Source organism: Silene latifolia, chromosome 10, assembly GCF_048544455.1.
Source record: "Silene latifolia isolate original U9 population chromosome 10, ASM4854445v1, whole genome shotgun sequence".
NCBI lineage: Eukaryota > Viridiplantae > Streptophyta > Magnoliopsida > Caryophyllales > Caryophyllaceae > Silene > Silene latifolia.
The window spans coordinates 145493625-145506465 of NC_133535.1; the positions used below are offsets into that span (position 1 = coordinate 145493625).

A 12841-nucleotide genomic window follows, 5' to 3' on the forward strand; every position below is an offset into this window, starting at 1 on the left:
TGCCTCGTTCGTGTGGCGGGGACGCTGTCCTTCCGCGAGTGCGGGAAGGACTTAGGTCTACCGCGCCCACTTTGGGCTCCCGGCGTCTTGACCGTCAACTTCTCCTAGTGCTCCGTTCATTTCTCGAGTCACGTTTTGGGCCCCGGTCTCTGGGTGGTTTCCGCCGCTCTTGTCGGTGTGACGGTGTGAGCGACGCATTGCTAATTAGGTCCAGGACCATTTTCGGTTTCTTTATGTCAACCACATGTCCCATGATGGTGACTGGTTGGTCGGCGGCGGCGTATCTGGTATTATCGGCATCCCGAACTCCGGTTGGATTACTCCGCCGGTGGAGGGCCGCTCGACTCCAGAATTGTTGAAGGTATCATCCGGGTGGAGGGGCTCGTCGATTCTGAAACACCTCTTCTTTGTTTCGACATTTTCTTAGCTTTTTGGGTGGGTTTGTGTTTTTGTTTTTTTTTTTTGTTTTGGGAATGAATGTGACTAGCTTCTAGTGTCGCTTTCCCCACGAGGCACGCCAATTGTTCCTGGTGTAATTCCGGAGCGGTGATTAGTTACCATCCGTGGCTTGTAGAATAATGCCTTGAATGAATCCTTCTTGCTCCTATCGTCCCTCGCGGCCTTCCTCGCAACAATGAACGAACCGAGGGCTTGGGCCGTGTGCCAAGCGTACTCACTCCGACGCTCAAGTCGGTAAAACTTCAAGGATCAAGTTGTGACTTGGCTATGTATATATTGTAGAGATAAAGGAGATATTACTGGATGAATAGTGTATTTAGGTTATAATTAAGATCCTTTCCTCAATGAAGGTTGAGGAGTATTTATAGACTTTCACCTTTTGTCACGTAGTGGCCAGTGGCCAAGTGGCTAGCGGTGGAAAGACCGATCTACCCTCGGCTAAGGGACCTATGGCGGCCTAGGCGGACAATGTTGACTCGCCGCCGAGGGGTCTTGGATATGAGTACGCGGATGTGTGTCCCTATTTGGCAGTTGTCACGCCGAGACCCAGTGTGGCAGGCCGATGGGATGTATCGGCTAGGCTATCTAAGTCGTTGACTTGCTGTGGATATCTTTGACCTTGCTCAGTGTGTTGACTTGGTCAGCGGTGCAGAATATGCCCCATCATTTATAATAATAACTTTTTTATTAAAAAATTTTATTCCAACTTCAGGCTAAAAATATCTAATTTTATTTTTTCTACCTCTTATTACTACACATTATTAAAATTTGTTTTTACCGTTAATTTAATTGTTAAATTCTCTAAAACCGTGTTTTCGCGCAAGATCTGCACTAGTTTAATATTACATGTATTACAAATCATCTTATGTACAATTCTTATTTGATAGACATGATAGTTTGTGTGCAATTTAAACCTAGTCTATCAAATAATTATTACTCCCTTTGTACCAGTATTTACATTTTTTTTTTTTTTTGAAAGAAAACAAATATAAACTATTAACTGAAATATACGGACTACAACATCAACTCATAACAAACTTACTCCATATAGAGCATTCCCTCTTTACACACCTCACATAAAAAGCAAGACAACAAATGCAAAATAAAAATAACGTCGGACTCTAAAATAGTCCGTCTTATTAAAGACGGTTATTATTTATCACAAGTTAAAGACGGATAATGATTCTCTCACAAAATATAAGTGGAAGGGCAAATGAAGTATCTATTTTTCTCCAATTACACTATCTATTTGCATTTTGTGAGAGAAACACTACATCTCTTCAATGAAAATTTGTGGCTCTAAAAACATTGAATGTAATCACACTCACATCCCACTTGATTTGTCCTTAGGAAATTACAACTACCCTTGGAGGAGTAGGCCTCTTCATGCTGACACTACAAATTAAAGAGTTTGATATCTCACTTGATTTCCTACCTCACACAATAAATACTAACCCATACTACTCTTTTTATTCTCATCTCTCTTTCTTGCATTCTCAATTATCTTAACCCTTTTCCAGGTTATTTTCCTTCATTTTGTCATCCCACATTTAGGCCGTGGCGGATTCAAGAGGCTAGCAAGGGCGCTTGTCCCTCATTGGGACAATCCCCCTTCTTACCGCAAATCCTGACTCCGTCACAATGTTTTAAGTTTATTTGTTATTAGAGAAATGGATTTGATTGTTGGGTTATTGTTACAATTTTTCAGGATTGTTGAAGAATTCATTCTTTTACTATTGGTGATCAAAACTTACAACTTTTTGGAAGATAATATAATAAGGTTAGTGTGCAAATATATTGTCATTTTGTTGAGTTGTTTAGTTTTCCATTACTATTTTGTTCTCAAACTTGTGATCAACTACTTGGGATAACTTACTCATATTCAATTTGATTAATTAATAAGAACATTTATATTCGTATAATATCGATTTTAAATGTTCTACCTACTTTTTATTTGTTTGTTTGTGAAGACTATTATAATCAAAATTAAATAAATAATCGAAATAAAGAGTATGTGTTAAAACTTTCAATTAGTCTTGCTGAAGACGGGTCGAAGCAAGTGACGGATAATACCACTCACAAAACGGATAGGGGGACAAGGTGGGGCACCCCATGTGCTTCCCTCTCTCCTCTATTTGGGTCATTTGTGAGAAAAAATGGTATCCGTCACTCTAAAGTGACGGATACGTGCCGTCACAAATGAGATTTTGTGTAAAACTTTTAAACGATCCCAAAGCTTTCATAATAAATGAGGACAATAAAATAAAGGAAAATTACTTTTTATTTTTTGGTATTATTTCATTGTATGGATTACCAAACTAGCTAGTTGCGTAGTCCAATTAACACTAGCATGGTTGCGTACTTGCATAGTGTGTTATTTGTATGGACATTCTAAACCGCTAGCTAAAGCGTGACCTTACCTACTTTGCTTGATCATGTTGACAATTACGTTCCATAAATACTTCACAAAATTTGTACGGATCAACTTTTTTCCGCTCTGTTGTTAGGTAATCAATCTCCTATAAAACGAAACGATTTTATAATAAAATATTATAAAATCATGTACTCTCCATGTTTACACTTGCTTTATTTTCCCCTTACAAAATAAAGCAAGTGTAAACATATAACTGTAACAGACGTAAAACTGTATGGTTGGTACTGCCTGGTAGAAGTTATCATCATTCAATTTACTCTCTTCTTAGTTTTTAGGATTGTTATGTATAATGATTATAATCGGACTTTGATCAGGTCGGCCGCTCTCACAGTTGATGGCTTCAGTTCTCTGTGAGTATCCGTTGGCACTCCCGGAAATCATATATCCGCATGACTATTACGAAATAACTAAAGAGCAAGAGACTCCAAGCAGTACTACCTTTGTAACAAAGAAAGATATCCCTACTCCACCTCCTCTATCAGCTGGACCCATAATTTCAATCAGAAACTATCAAAAGCGATTGTCAGAATTTAGCATGATCCCGAAAGATACACGAGATTTATGGGACGAACTTTTCAAGACTGGCTATGGGGCAGATGTGTTCATTTCTACCCAACATCAGTTAACTGTTCCTGCACATCTCTGTGTTCTGGTACATAACTCCTATGACCTTATTCTATTCTGAAATTCATTGTTTATCGTTTTTTAGAAATTATTCGCATATCAGACGTTCTCACAATAAGATTATCAACCAAAGTTGGCTGGTGTGAGTGGTAAGGACTCTCATTTCTTAAACAAGTGGTCAGAGGTTTGGTTCAGTACCCCGAATCTCGGGAGATTGCCCAGCTGTCGGTAGGGGATACTCCTGGTCAACACAAAAAAAAAACCATATTATGTCTAAGTTATTTACCGGTTTTATATTTTAGTAGATTAAATGATTACTTAGCATTGTATATTGTCTTTGTGTAGAGTATTGCATCACCTGTGCTAGGAAATTGCCTGCAAGATTCAAAGCCTAACAACGGTGTCCGACATATCAAGATATCTGGGGTACCTCATGGAGCTGTTTCCACATTTATTCGTTTCTTATACTCATCTTGGTATGTTAATTGACTATTGCCGTCTCTAACCGTAGATATACTTTTACAGTTTTACATCCTTCGCTGAATTTGGTGAATTAAGTGGCAAATACGTATTCTTATTGCAGTTATGAAGAAGACGATATGAAGAAGTTTGCTCTCCACTTGTTAGTTCTATCACATTCTTTTGTTGTTCCTCGACTGAAACGAGTTTGTGTGAAGTATCTGGAGAACTGTTACCTTACGTACGAAAATGTAATAGACGTGCTTCAACTGGCAAGAAACTGTGATGCGCCTAGGCTTTCCCTTATATGCATTCGTATGGTTGTAAGACACTTCACAAAAGTTGCGGCCACTGATGGGTGGAAGGTAATGAGGCGTGTTAATCCTGATCTCGAACAAGAGCTTTTGGAGTCGGTCGTTGAAGAAGGATCTGTAAGTCAACTTATTCTTTTCAGTCCTGAATAGTTTACAAATACAGTAGCTGATTGTGCAACTATCTAATAGTTAATTGTTGCAGAGAAAGGGAGAGAAGAAGCGTACGGGACAAGAAAGAAAGGTATACTTGCAACTTCACGAAGCTGTTGAGGCCCTTATCCACATATGCAACGATGGTTGCACCACAATTGGGCCTCGAGACAAATCGCTAAAAGAAAGCCAAGCTTCCTGTGGCTTTTCAGCATGCAAGGGAGTTGAAACGTTAATCCGTCACTTTTTCAGTTGTAAAGTCAGGGGTCCGGGTGGCTGTGTCCATTGCAAGCGTATGTGGCAACTTCTTGAACTTCATTCTCGAATCTGCGATGAGCCTGAAGAGTCTTGCCATGTTCCTCTCTGCAGGTAAGCATCATAATGTTGGTTATTCGTTTGCCACTGATCTGACACGAGGACTGAAGCTCCATTGTGAACCTAACATATTTTCCGTCTTTTCAGGCACTTCAAAGAAAAAATAAGGGTACAAACCAAGAAAGATGAGACTAAGTGGGGACTTTTGGTATTAAAGATAATGGAAGCAAAGAGGGCAAAGGGTCCATTCGTGTGGCGGAACTTTAGTTTATCCTGATTACATCAAACTCGGAGCAATTTCACTGCATATTCAGAATGCAGTGAAATTCATATACCTTGTTCGAGAATGGTCAATTGTATATTTCGTAAAAAGATGTTAGACGCGAATATATATTTCTCTGTATTCGGTATTCAGCATATGTTCAAATGTTCGAAAGTGCGTCCAAGTCCGGCCGAGAGCCGAGAAAACCGTAATAGCAAAACACATCGCTGTTCATGAGGCTAACATGAACACTTGAATGCATTTGATGCCCTCACAAATTTTGCTTATGAATGTTATGATAAAAGACAATAGCTGGCCATCAAGCTGGAACATTCTTACGGGGAAATTAACCGAGTAAATGATTGGCTCGCAAATCATGGGGTCAATTCAAGCACTCTTCCAACTATTTTGGATTATCCACCTTTCGATCTTCGTCCTATATATATTAGGAATATCGTATATTATTCGAGATATACGATATTCCGTAGTCAAAGATTTTATTCGGTTGTTATTCTATGTGATATTTTCCCGATTGCATTCACACAATGTATTGTAACTATATAAATCGATATTCACAAATCAATGAAACCATCCTTTCCCTTTCTATTCTCTAACATGGTATCATCGTCAGGCAATTTTCTTCAATCTCCACGATTTCACTAACCAATTCCCTCACGAAAATAATCAATCACCATGACTGGCGGGAATGATGACACGACCGTTGAATTTCCAAAAATTGATCCTTCAAGTCCATACTACCTCGGATCCCATGAAGGTCCGGGTCAAAAAATATCAAACATCATGCCGATTGGAAGCAATCCATGACGATGTCGATCAAATCAAGGCGCAAGTTCGGCTTCGTCAATGGCTCTATTAAGAAACCTACAAACAAATTTGATCTCGAAAATTGGGAGGCGGTTCACTGTACGATTGTGCAGTGGATTCGTAACATGACCGGTCCTTCCGTTCTTGAAACCGTGTCCTACGTTGATGACGCGTCTATTCTTTGGGCCGAATTACAAGCACAATTCGATGTTGTTGACGGGACCAAGATCCATGGTTTGAAAACCCAACTCCATAACTGTAAGCAAATCAAAGGTATGGACGTGACGACTTACTATGGTAAATTAAAAACCATTTGGGACTCTCTCGTGCTCCACGAGCCGCCGTTTGCCTGTACTTGCGGTAAGTGTGAATGCGGGATAGCCAAAGCTGCATTACAGCGACTCGATAATGAACGATTACACCAATTTTTTATGGGTCTCGATTCGTCTTTATACGGTAATGTTCGCTCCCAACAATTTCAACTTGACCCTCTGCCTTCTTTGAGTCGTGCATATAGCGTTGTTCTGCAACAAGAACGTCTGCGTGATGAGTCCGCTCCCGATGTCTCTTAGGTGACGGCTTTTGCTGTTCCTCCTGCTTCTCAATCATCTATCGACTGGCGGGTACTCAAGGATCAAGAACGAGGTGAACGGCGGCAGTTATTTTGCTCACATTGCGAGACAAAAGGTCATGAAATTACAAATTGTATTTTTAAGACGAATAGGTTTCCTTCAGGGTGGGGCGAGAGGCCACGTACCTTGGCCGAGTACCGTCGATCACGAACAGGTGGGTGCCGTGGTGCGTCGGGTTCGGGCAGCAATGCCTCGGGTTTAGGCACAACTGGTGATAAAGAACCCTCGGCTCATGTCAATGCTTTGATTACGGGTGCAACAGCTCATTCTCTTCTCGCCTCCAATAGTCTCAGTGGTATGTATAATTGGATACTCGACACTGGTGCCTTTAATCACGTTACGGGCACGCTTTCGTGTTTAGAGGACGTCCAAACTATCACTAGCCGGCCTGTTTGTCTTCCGAATGGACAACAGGTCGTGTCCACCACGTTTGGTTCCGTCTATATTAATCAACTTCTTACGCTTCGTAACGTGCTATACCTTCAGAGTTTAAAATGCAATTTGATTTCCATTTCTCAACTCACAGCTGATACTAATTATTCCTTTGAATTCTCTCAAAATTCTTATCTTATACAGGACCGTTCCTTGAGGACGACGATTGGAGTCGGTGAGCTACGGGATGGACTGTATTGGATTTGTGCGGAGGAGCGAACTTTGGTGGCCAATAATGTGACTGCTCAAGGTGCATATGATCTTTGGCATCGACGTATGGGACATCCATCAGATAAAGTTGTCAAGACCATTCCCTCTTTAAGTAGCTTGCAATTTAATAATATTTCGGTGTGTGATATTTGTCATTTTGCGAAACAACATCGTCATAGTTTTACATTAAACAATAAGCGTGCTTCGAACTTATTTGATTCAATACATTGTGACCTATGGGGCTCTTACCGTATTGCTTTGTGTTGTGGGGCCAAGTACTTTTTGACGATTGTTGATGATTACTCTCGCACTACGTGGGTTTATTTGTTGCGGGATAAAGTCAAGGTCACTGACATGTTCATGAGTTTTGTTAATATGGTTGCTACACAATTTTCAAAAACTATTAAAAATGTTCGTAGTTGATGTGACCATTATTTGAGCATATTTTGTCCCCGAATTAGCCTTGTTCTCATGCTTTTTAGTACATATTTGGGTCATTTATTGTCTTTAGTCCTTTGTTTTGCATATTCTTTGAGGTTTTGTTCCCTTGGTAGGAAAGGAGTGCAAACCTTGCATTTTCATGGCAAAATGGAGCTAAATTGATTAAATCCAATGACCAAGCATCAAAGAGAAGACAAGACTAGAAGGCCTTTGTACATATTGTAGTAGATGGGCAATAATGAGAAAAGATCCTTGCATCTCCGACAAGATCCCCGAGGATTGTTGGAAGAAGGAGGAAGAAAAGAAGAAAAGAAGGAAGCTGACCCAGAATCCGAGCGGCTTGACCCTCGGGACGCTCGTCCAACACGGCCAGAATCCAAGCGTCCGGCTAAGGAATCCGCTCGTCCAGCAGCTAGACAATCCGCTCGTCCCGACACCTTGGACGCTCGGATTGTGTTACAGCCACTTTCGTTTTCTTCTTGCTCTATGAAGGATGCGCATATTTCGGAAAGACCGGCAAAAAGGAGACCCGCATATTTTCTGAGAGGAGCGATTCCTCAAGGACTTAATCGTCATTTTAGCCCTTAGTAAACCCTAATTTGTGTACCTAATCCCCACTATAAATACCCCATTAGTCTAATTAGATCAACACAATATTCTTATCAATATTTAGAGTAGTTTATATCATTCTAATCTCTCTTTAATCTTGTAATCAACTTTTATTCAAGTCTTAATACAAATCTCATTTCCTTAATTTCTCTTTTGTTCATCTTTCATTTTGGGTAATTGAAGATTATTTGGGTTATTATTGGGAGATTGACAACCTTCCAATGATTCATCAAGTACTTCTATTATTCTTTGCTTTATTATTGGAATCATTAGTAGGTATAATTCTCTTAATCCCTTTTTAATTATTGTTAATTATCTTCATTTGTTCATCATGTTTTGCTTTGTTAGTATGATTGACAACCTTGCTAGCATGTTTACCATGATAATGAGTGAGTAGTTTCCTTAACTAGGTTTAATGGGGAATTAGGGGAAATCAACATGGGGGATGATTCATGCTTAATTTAATATGTTTTCATAATTTATTTGCTTGCTTGTTGTGATCTCAACTTATGCACATGTTATGTTTGATGAAATGCTAAGCCTATGAATCCTTGCATTTACAACCATCACTTATCTTTTCAATGAGACTTGTAAGATATAAACCAAGTCGAGTCTCATTAGACCATGCATATAGTTGAGTAGGGAGGATTAAGTCGACTTGTAGGTGTTGTACAATCTAATCGATTCGGCTCCGGGACCCAAACCTTTCTAGGATTGTAAGATATGAACTAACTCGATCTATCACAACAATAATTGCTTGCTTATAATTTGAGAATATGTTTGTATGATCAATTCCCATAAATCCCCTATGAACCCATGACACCCTAGTGCCTTTTATCAATTGTTTACATCTCTTTTTAATCATCTTGCTTGTTTACTTTTATTGCTATTTAGTTTAGTGATCTTCTACTTCAAACCCCAAATTGTGACACCCCTAGACACCGCTACTTGCAATCGAAAATCTCACTTCAATACCCGTCCCTTGGGATCCGACCTTTACTTACCTCTTTACTAATAGTAGAGTTGTTTGTGGAGATATAAATATGTTTTGGTCTAGGTGCTCCTAACGACAAGTAACCAAAATTAAACTCCAAGTGGGCTCGACCAAAAAATGGCACCGTTGCCGGGGACGGTGTTTACTTGATCTAGATTTTCTTAGATTGTTATTAGTTGTGTCTTTCTTTGCCTTGGGGAAGTAAAACTCCTCAAGGTTTGTTATAATTGTTTTCGAGTTGTTCGATATTTTGCAAGATGGATATTATAGATTGTTTTGTTGAGGACCACTTGAGTATACCTTTCTTCAAAGACCCCATGCAAGCATTGGAAGCCTTGGAAGCAAGTGAGGCCAAAAATATGCATTGGGAATTGGAGGTAGATCTTCTTGAGGCCGCTCTAGCCAATAAAGAACTTACTCATGAGCAATCTGAATTAGTACATAACATCCTTGTGGAAGCATATCAACCCATGGAACAAGAGCAAGTAGTCATAGAGGACATCATACAAACCGAAGAACAAGAAGAAGATGTTATGGAGTATGATGAGACTAGTGAGCTTGAAGAACAAGTTGAATATGCCATGAGAATGGAGTGTTTAATGGAATGGAGCAAGTTCTTAATGAACCTTCAATGGAGGAAAGTGAGGTACAAGTTCCAACTTTAAAACCCCTTCCCCCAAATTTGAAATATGCTTATCTTGATGAATCAAAGACCAAATCGGTAATTGTTAATGATAGACTTGATGAAAACCAATTAGGAAAATTGCTTGATGTGTTGAAACAACATGAAAAGGCTATAGGTTATAGTCTAGGTGACCTTAAGGGGATAAGTCCCAACTTTTGTATGCATAGAATTCATCTAGAGGAAGACCATAGACCTACCACCCAATCTCAAAGGAGACTAAACCCCCATATGCAAGAAGTTGTTAAAGGAGAGGTTATGAAATTACTTGATGCGGGAATTATATATCCCATATCAGACTCTTTGTGGGTTAGCCCCGTTCAAGTGGTACCTAAGAAAGGAGGTACCACGGTAGTGGCAAATGAAAAGAACGAACTAATACCCACAAGGAAGATCACCGGTTGGCGTATGTGCATTGATTATCGAAAATTGAATTCCGCAACAAGAAAGGATCATTTCCCCCTACCATTCATTGACCAAATGCTTGAGAGGTTAGCCTCTAACAAGTTCTTTTGCTACCTTGACGGGTATTCGGGATTCTTTCAAATCCCTATACACCCCGATGACCAACACAAGACCACCTTCACATGTCCTTATGGTACTTTTGCATATAGGAGGATGCCTTTTGGCTTGTGTAATGCCCCAGCTACTTTTCAAAGATGCATGATGAGTGTCTTCTCCGATTACCTAGAGATCATAATGGAAGTTTTTATGGATGATTTTAGTGTGTATGGAAAGGACTTTGACTCATGCTTGCATAATCTTTCTCTTGTATTGCAAAAATGTGAAGATGTTAGTCTCGTTTTGAATTGGGAGAAGTGTCATTTCATGTTTAATGAAGGAATTATTTTGGGTCATTTAATTTCGGAAAAGGGCATCGAGGTCGATAAAGCTAAGGTTGAGGTGATAGAGAAACTCCCACCTCCCGTTAATGTTAGAGGGGTGAGAAGTTTTCTCGGTCACGCGGGTTTCTATCGCCGTTTCATAAAAGATTTCTCAAAAATTGCGAAACCCCTCACTAAACTCTTACTCAAAGATGCCCAATTCCTTTTCACTAATAAGTGTCTTGAAGCTGTTAATAGAATTAAGGAAGCACTAATCTCGGCACCGATCATTCAACCTCTAAATTGGGAGCTACCGTTCGAGATTATGTGTGATGCTAGTAACTACGCCGTTGGCGCGGTTCTAGGCCAACGGGTGGGAAGAGCTCTACATGCCATCTACTATATAAGTAAGACCCTTGACTCTTCACAAGTGAACTATGATACCACCGAGAAAGAGCTTCTTGCCATTGTCTACGCTTTGAATAAATTCCGCTCCTACCTACTTGGATCCAAAGTGATTGTCTTTTCGGATCACCGTGCTCTCCGACATCTCTTAATAAAGAAAGAGGCGAAACCAAGGTTGCTAATATGGATATTGCTTCTTCAAGAACTCGACTTAGAAATAAGAGATAAGAAAGGGGCCGAAAACGTAGTGGCGGACCATTTGTCAAGGATCCGGTTTCACGATAAAGAAGGAGAAACGCCGATCAATGACTCATTTCCCGACGATATCTTGATGGCAATCCAAACACAACTTGAAAGGCATATCCCCCCATGGTTTGCCGATTATGTCAACTATATTGTTGGAAGAGTACTCCCTCCAAATTTGAATTACAACCAAAGGAAGAGATTCTTATTCGAAGTGAAGAGGTACTTTTGGGATGACCCAAATCTTTACAAGGAGTGTAGTGATGGGCTCTACCGTAGGTGCATCCCTCAATGGGAAATTCAAGGAATTTTGGAAGGATGTCACTCATCACCTTACGGTGGACACCATGGAGCAAGAAAGACCATTGCAAAAATTCTTCAATAGGGTTTTTATTGGCCTACGGTGTTCCAAGATGCTAGAGAGTTCATACTTCATTGTGATGCTTGTCAAAGGACGGGGAATATCTCGTGGAGGAATGAAATGCCACAAAGGGGAATAATAGAGGTAGAGATCTTCGAAGTTTGGGGGATCGACTACCAAGGGCCGTTTGTGACATCCAATGGGAACAAATATATCCTTGTGGCCGTAGACTACGTCTCAAAATGGGTGGAGGCAATTGCCATCCCAAATGATGATGCAAAGACGGTTACCAAGCTCTTCAAGAAAATAATCTTCCCGAGGTTCGGAGTCCCTAGAGCAATCATAAGTGATGGAGGAATGCATTTTCATGAAAGGAAGCTCGCATCCCTTTTGACCAAATATGGTGTTCAACATAGAACCGGTTTGGGATACCATCCGCAAACAAGCGGTCAAGTTGAAGTTTCAAATAGAGAGATCAAGCAAATTCTTGAGAAAGTCGTCAACAAGACCCTAAAGGATTTGAGTACGAAGCTTGATGACGCTTTTTGGGCTTATAGGACGGCCTATAAGACTCCCATAGGAGCCTCTCCCTACAAGCTTGTCTATGGAAAGGCATGCCACTTGCCAATCGAGTTAGAATACAAAGCTTTTTGGGCAATCAAAGCTCTCAACCTTGATCTCAAATTAAGTGGTCAAAGGTGGATGATACAAATTCAAGAGTTGGAAGAATTCCGGCTACAATCTTATGAGAATGTCAAGATCTACAAGGAAAGGACAAAGTTGCTTCATGACAAGAGGATAAAGCAAAAAGCCTTGCACAAAGGAGATAAAGTCCTTCTATTCAATTCCCGATATCGACTTTTTCCCGGGAAATTGAATTCTAGATGGATGGGTCCCTATGTGATCACTGAGGTAGGAAAGTATGGAGACTTTGAAATCAAAGCGGAAGATGGAAGCAAATTCAAGGTCAATGGCCAAAGATTGAAGCCATATTATGAGGGAGCATTTATTGGAGAGGTCGAGGTCACCTACCTCGGGCCTCCTCATCCTTGAAGAAATCATCAAAGGGAGAGTTTGGTGGAGTCCTCCCTAAACCACCACTTGTAAATATACTAACCCTTCTAACTTGTATTTTTAACTTTATTGCACCCTTTTTATCATAAACA

The 12841-nt window shown here is 40.2% G+C and overlaps 2 protein-coding genes across 2 annotated transcripts; both read left to right on the forward strand.

Annotated features, from left to right (window-relative positions):
- The first annotated feature begins 1850 nt into the window (after positions 1–1850).
- LOC141606186 (BTB/POZ and TAZ domain-containing protein 3) lies at positions 1851–5278 on the forward strand. Its single transcript, XM_074425220.1, has 7 exons — positions 1851–1979; positions 2168–2239; positions 3208–3545; positions 3863–3993; positions 4101–4407; positions 4493–4809; positions 4903–5278. The coding sequence occupies exons 3-7, from the start codon at positions 3228–3230 to the stop codon at positions 5030–5032; spliced, it is 1203 nt and encodes a 400-aa protein (XP_074281321.1). The 5' UTR covers positions 1851–1979; positions 2168–2239; positions 3208–3227; the 3' UTR covers positions 5033–5278.
- Positions 5279–5844: 566 nt separating this feature from the next.
- Positions 5845–7539, forward strand: LOC141608427 (uncharacterized). Its single transcript, XM_074427784.1, has 2 exons — positions 5845–6303; positions 6415–7539. Exons 1-2 carry the CDS (start codon positions 5845–5847, stop codon positions 7537–7539), a joined length of 1584 nt encoding a protein of 527 aa, XP_074283885.1.
- The last annotated feature ends 5302 nt before the right edge of the window (positions 7540–12841 follow it).

Coding starts and splice junctions, on each gene's coding strand:
- LOC141608427 (XM_074427784.1), top strand. CDS start 5,845: ATGTCGATCAAATCAAGGCGCAAGTTCGGCTTCGTCAATGGCTCTATT. Junction 6,304..6,414: donor ATTCGTCTTTATACGGTAAT/GTTCGCTCCCAA, acceptor GATGTCTCTTAG/GTGACGGCTTTTGCTGTTCC.
- LOC141606186 (XM_074425220.1), top strand. CDS start 3,228: ATGGCTTCAGTTCTCTGTGAGTATCCGTTGGCACTCCCGGAAATCATA. Junction 3,546..3,862: donor CTGCACATCTCTGTGTTCTG/GTACATAACTCC, acceptor GTCTTTGTGTAG/AGTATTGCATCACCTGTGCT. Junction 4,810..4,902: donor TGCCATGTTCCTCTCTGCAG/GTAAGCATCATA, acceptor CCGTCTTTTCAG/GCACTTCAAAGAAAAAATAA.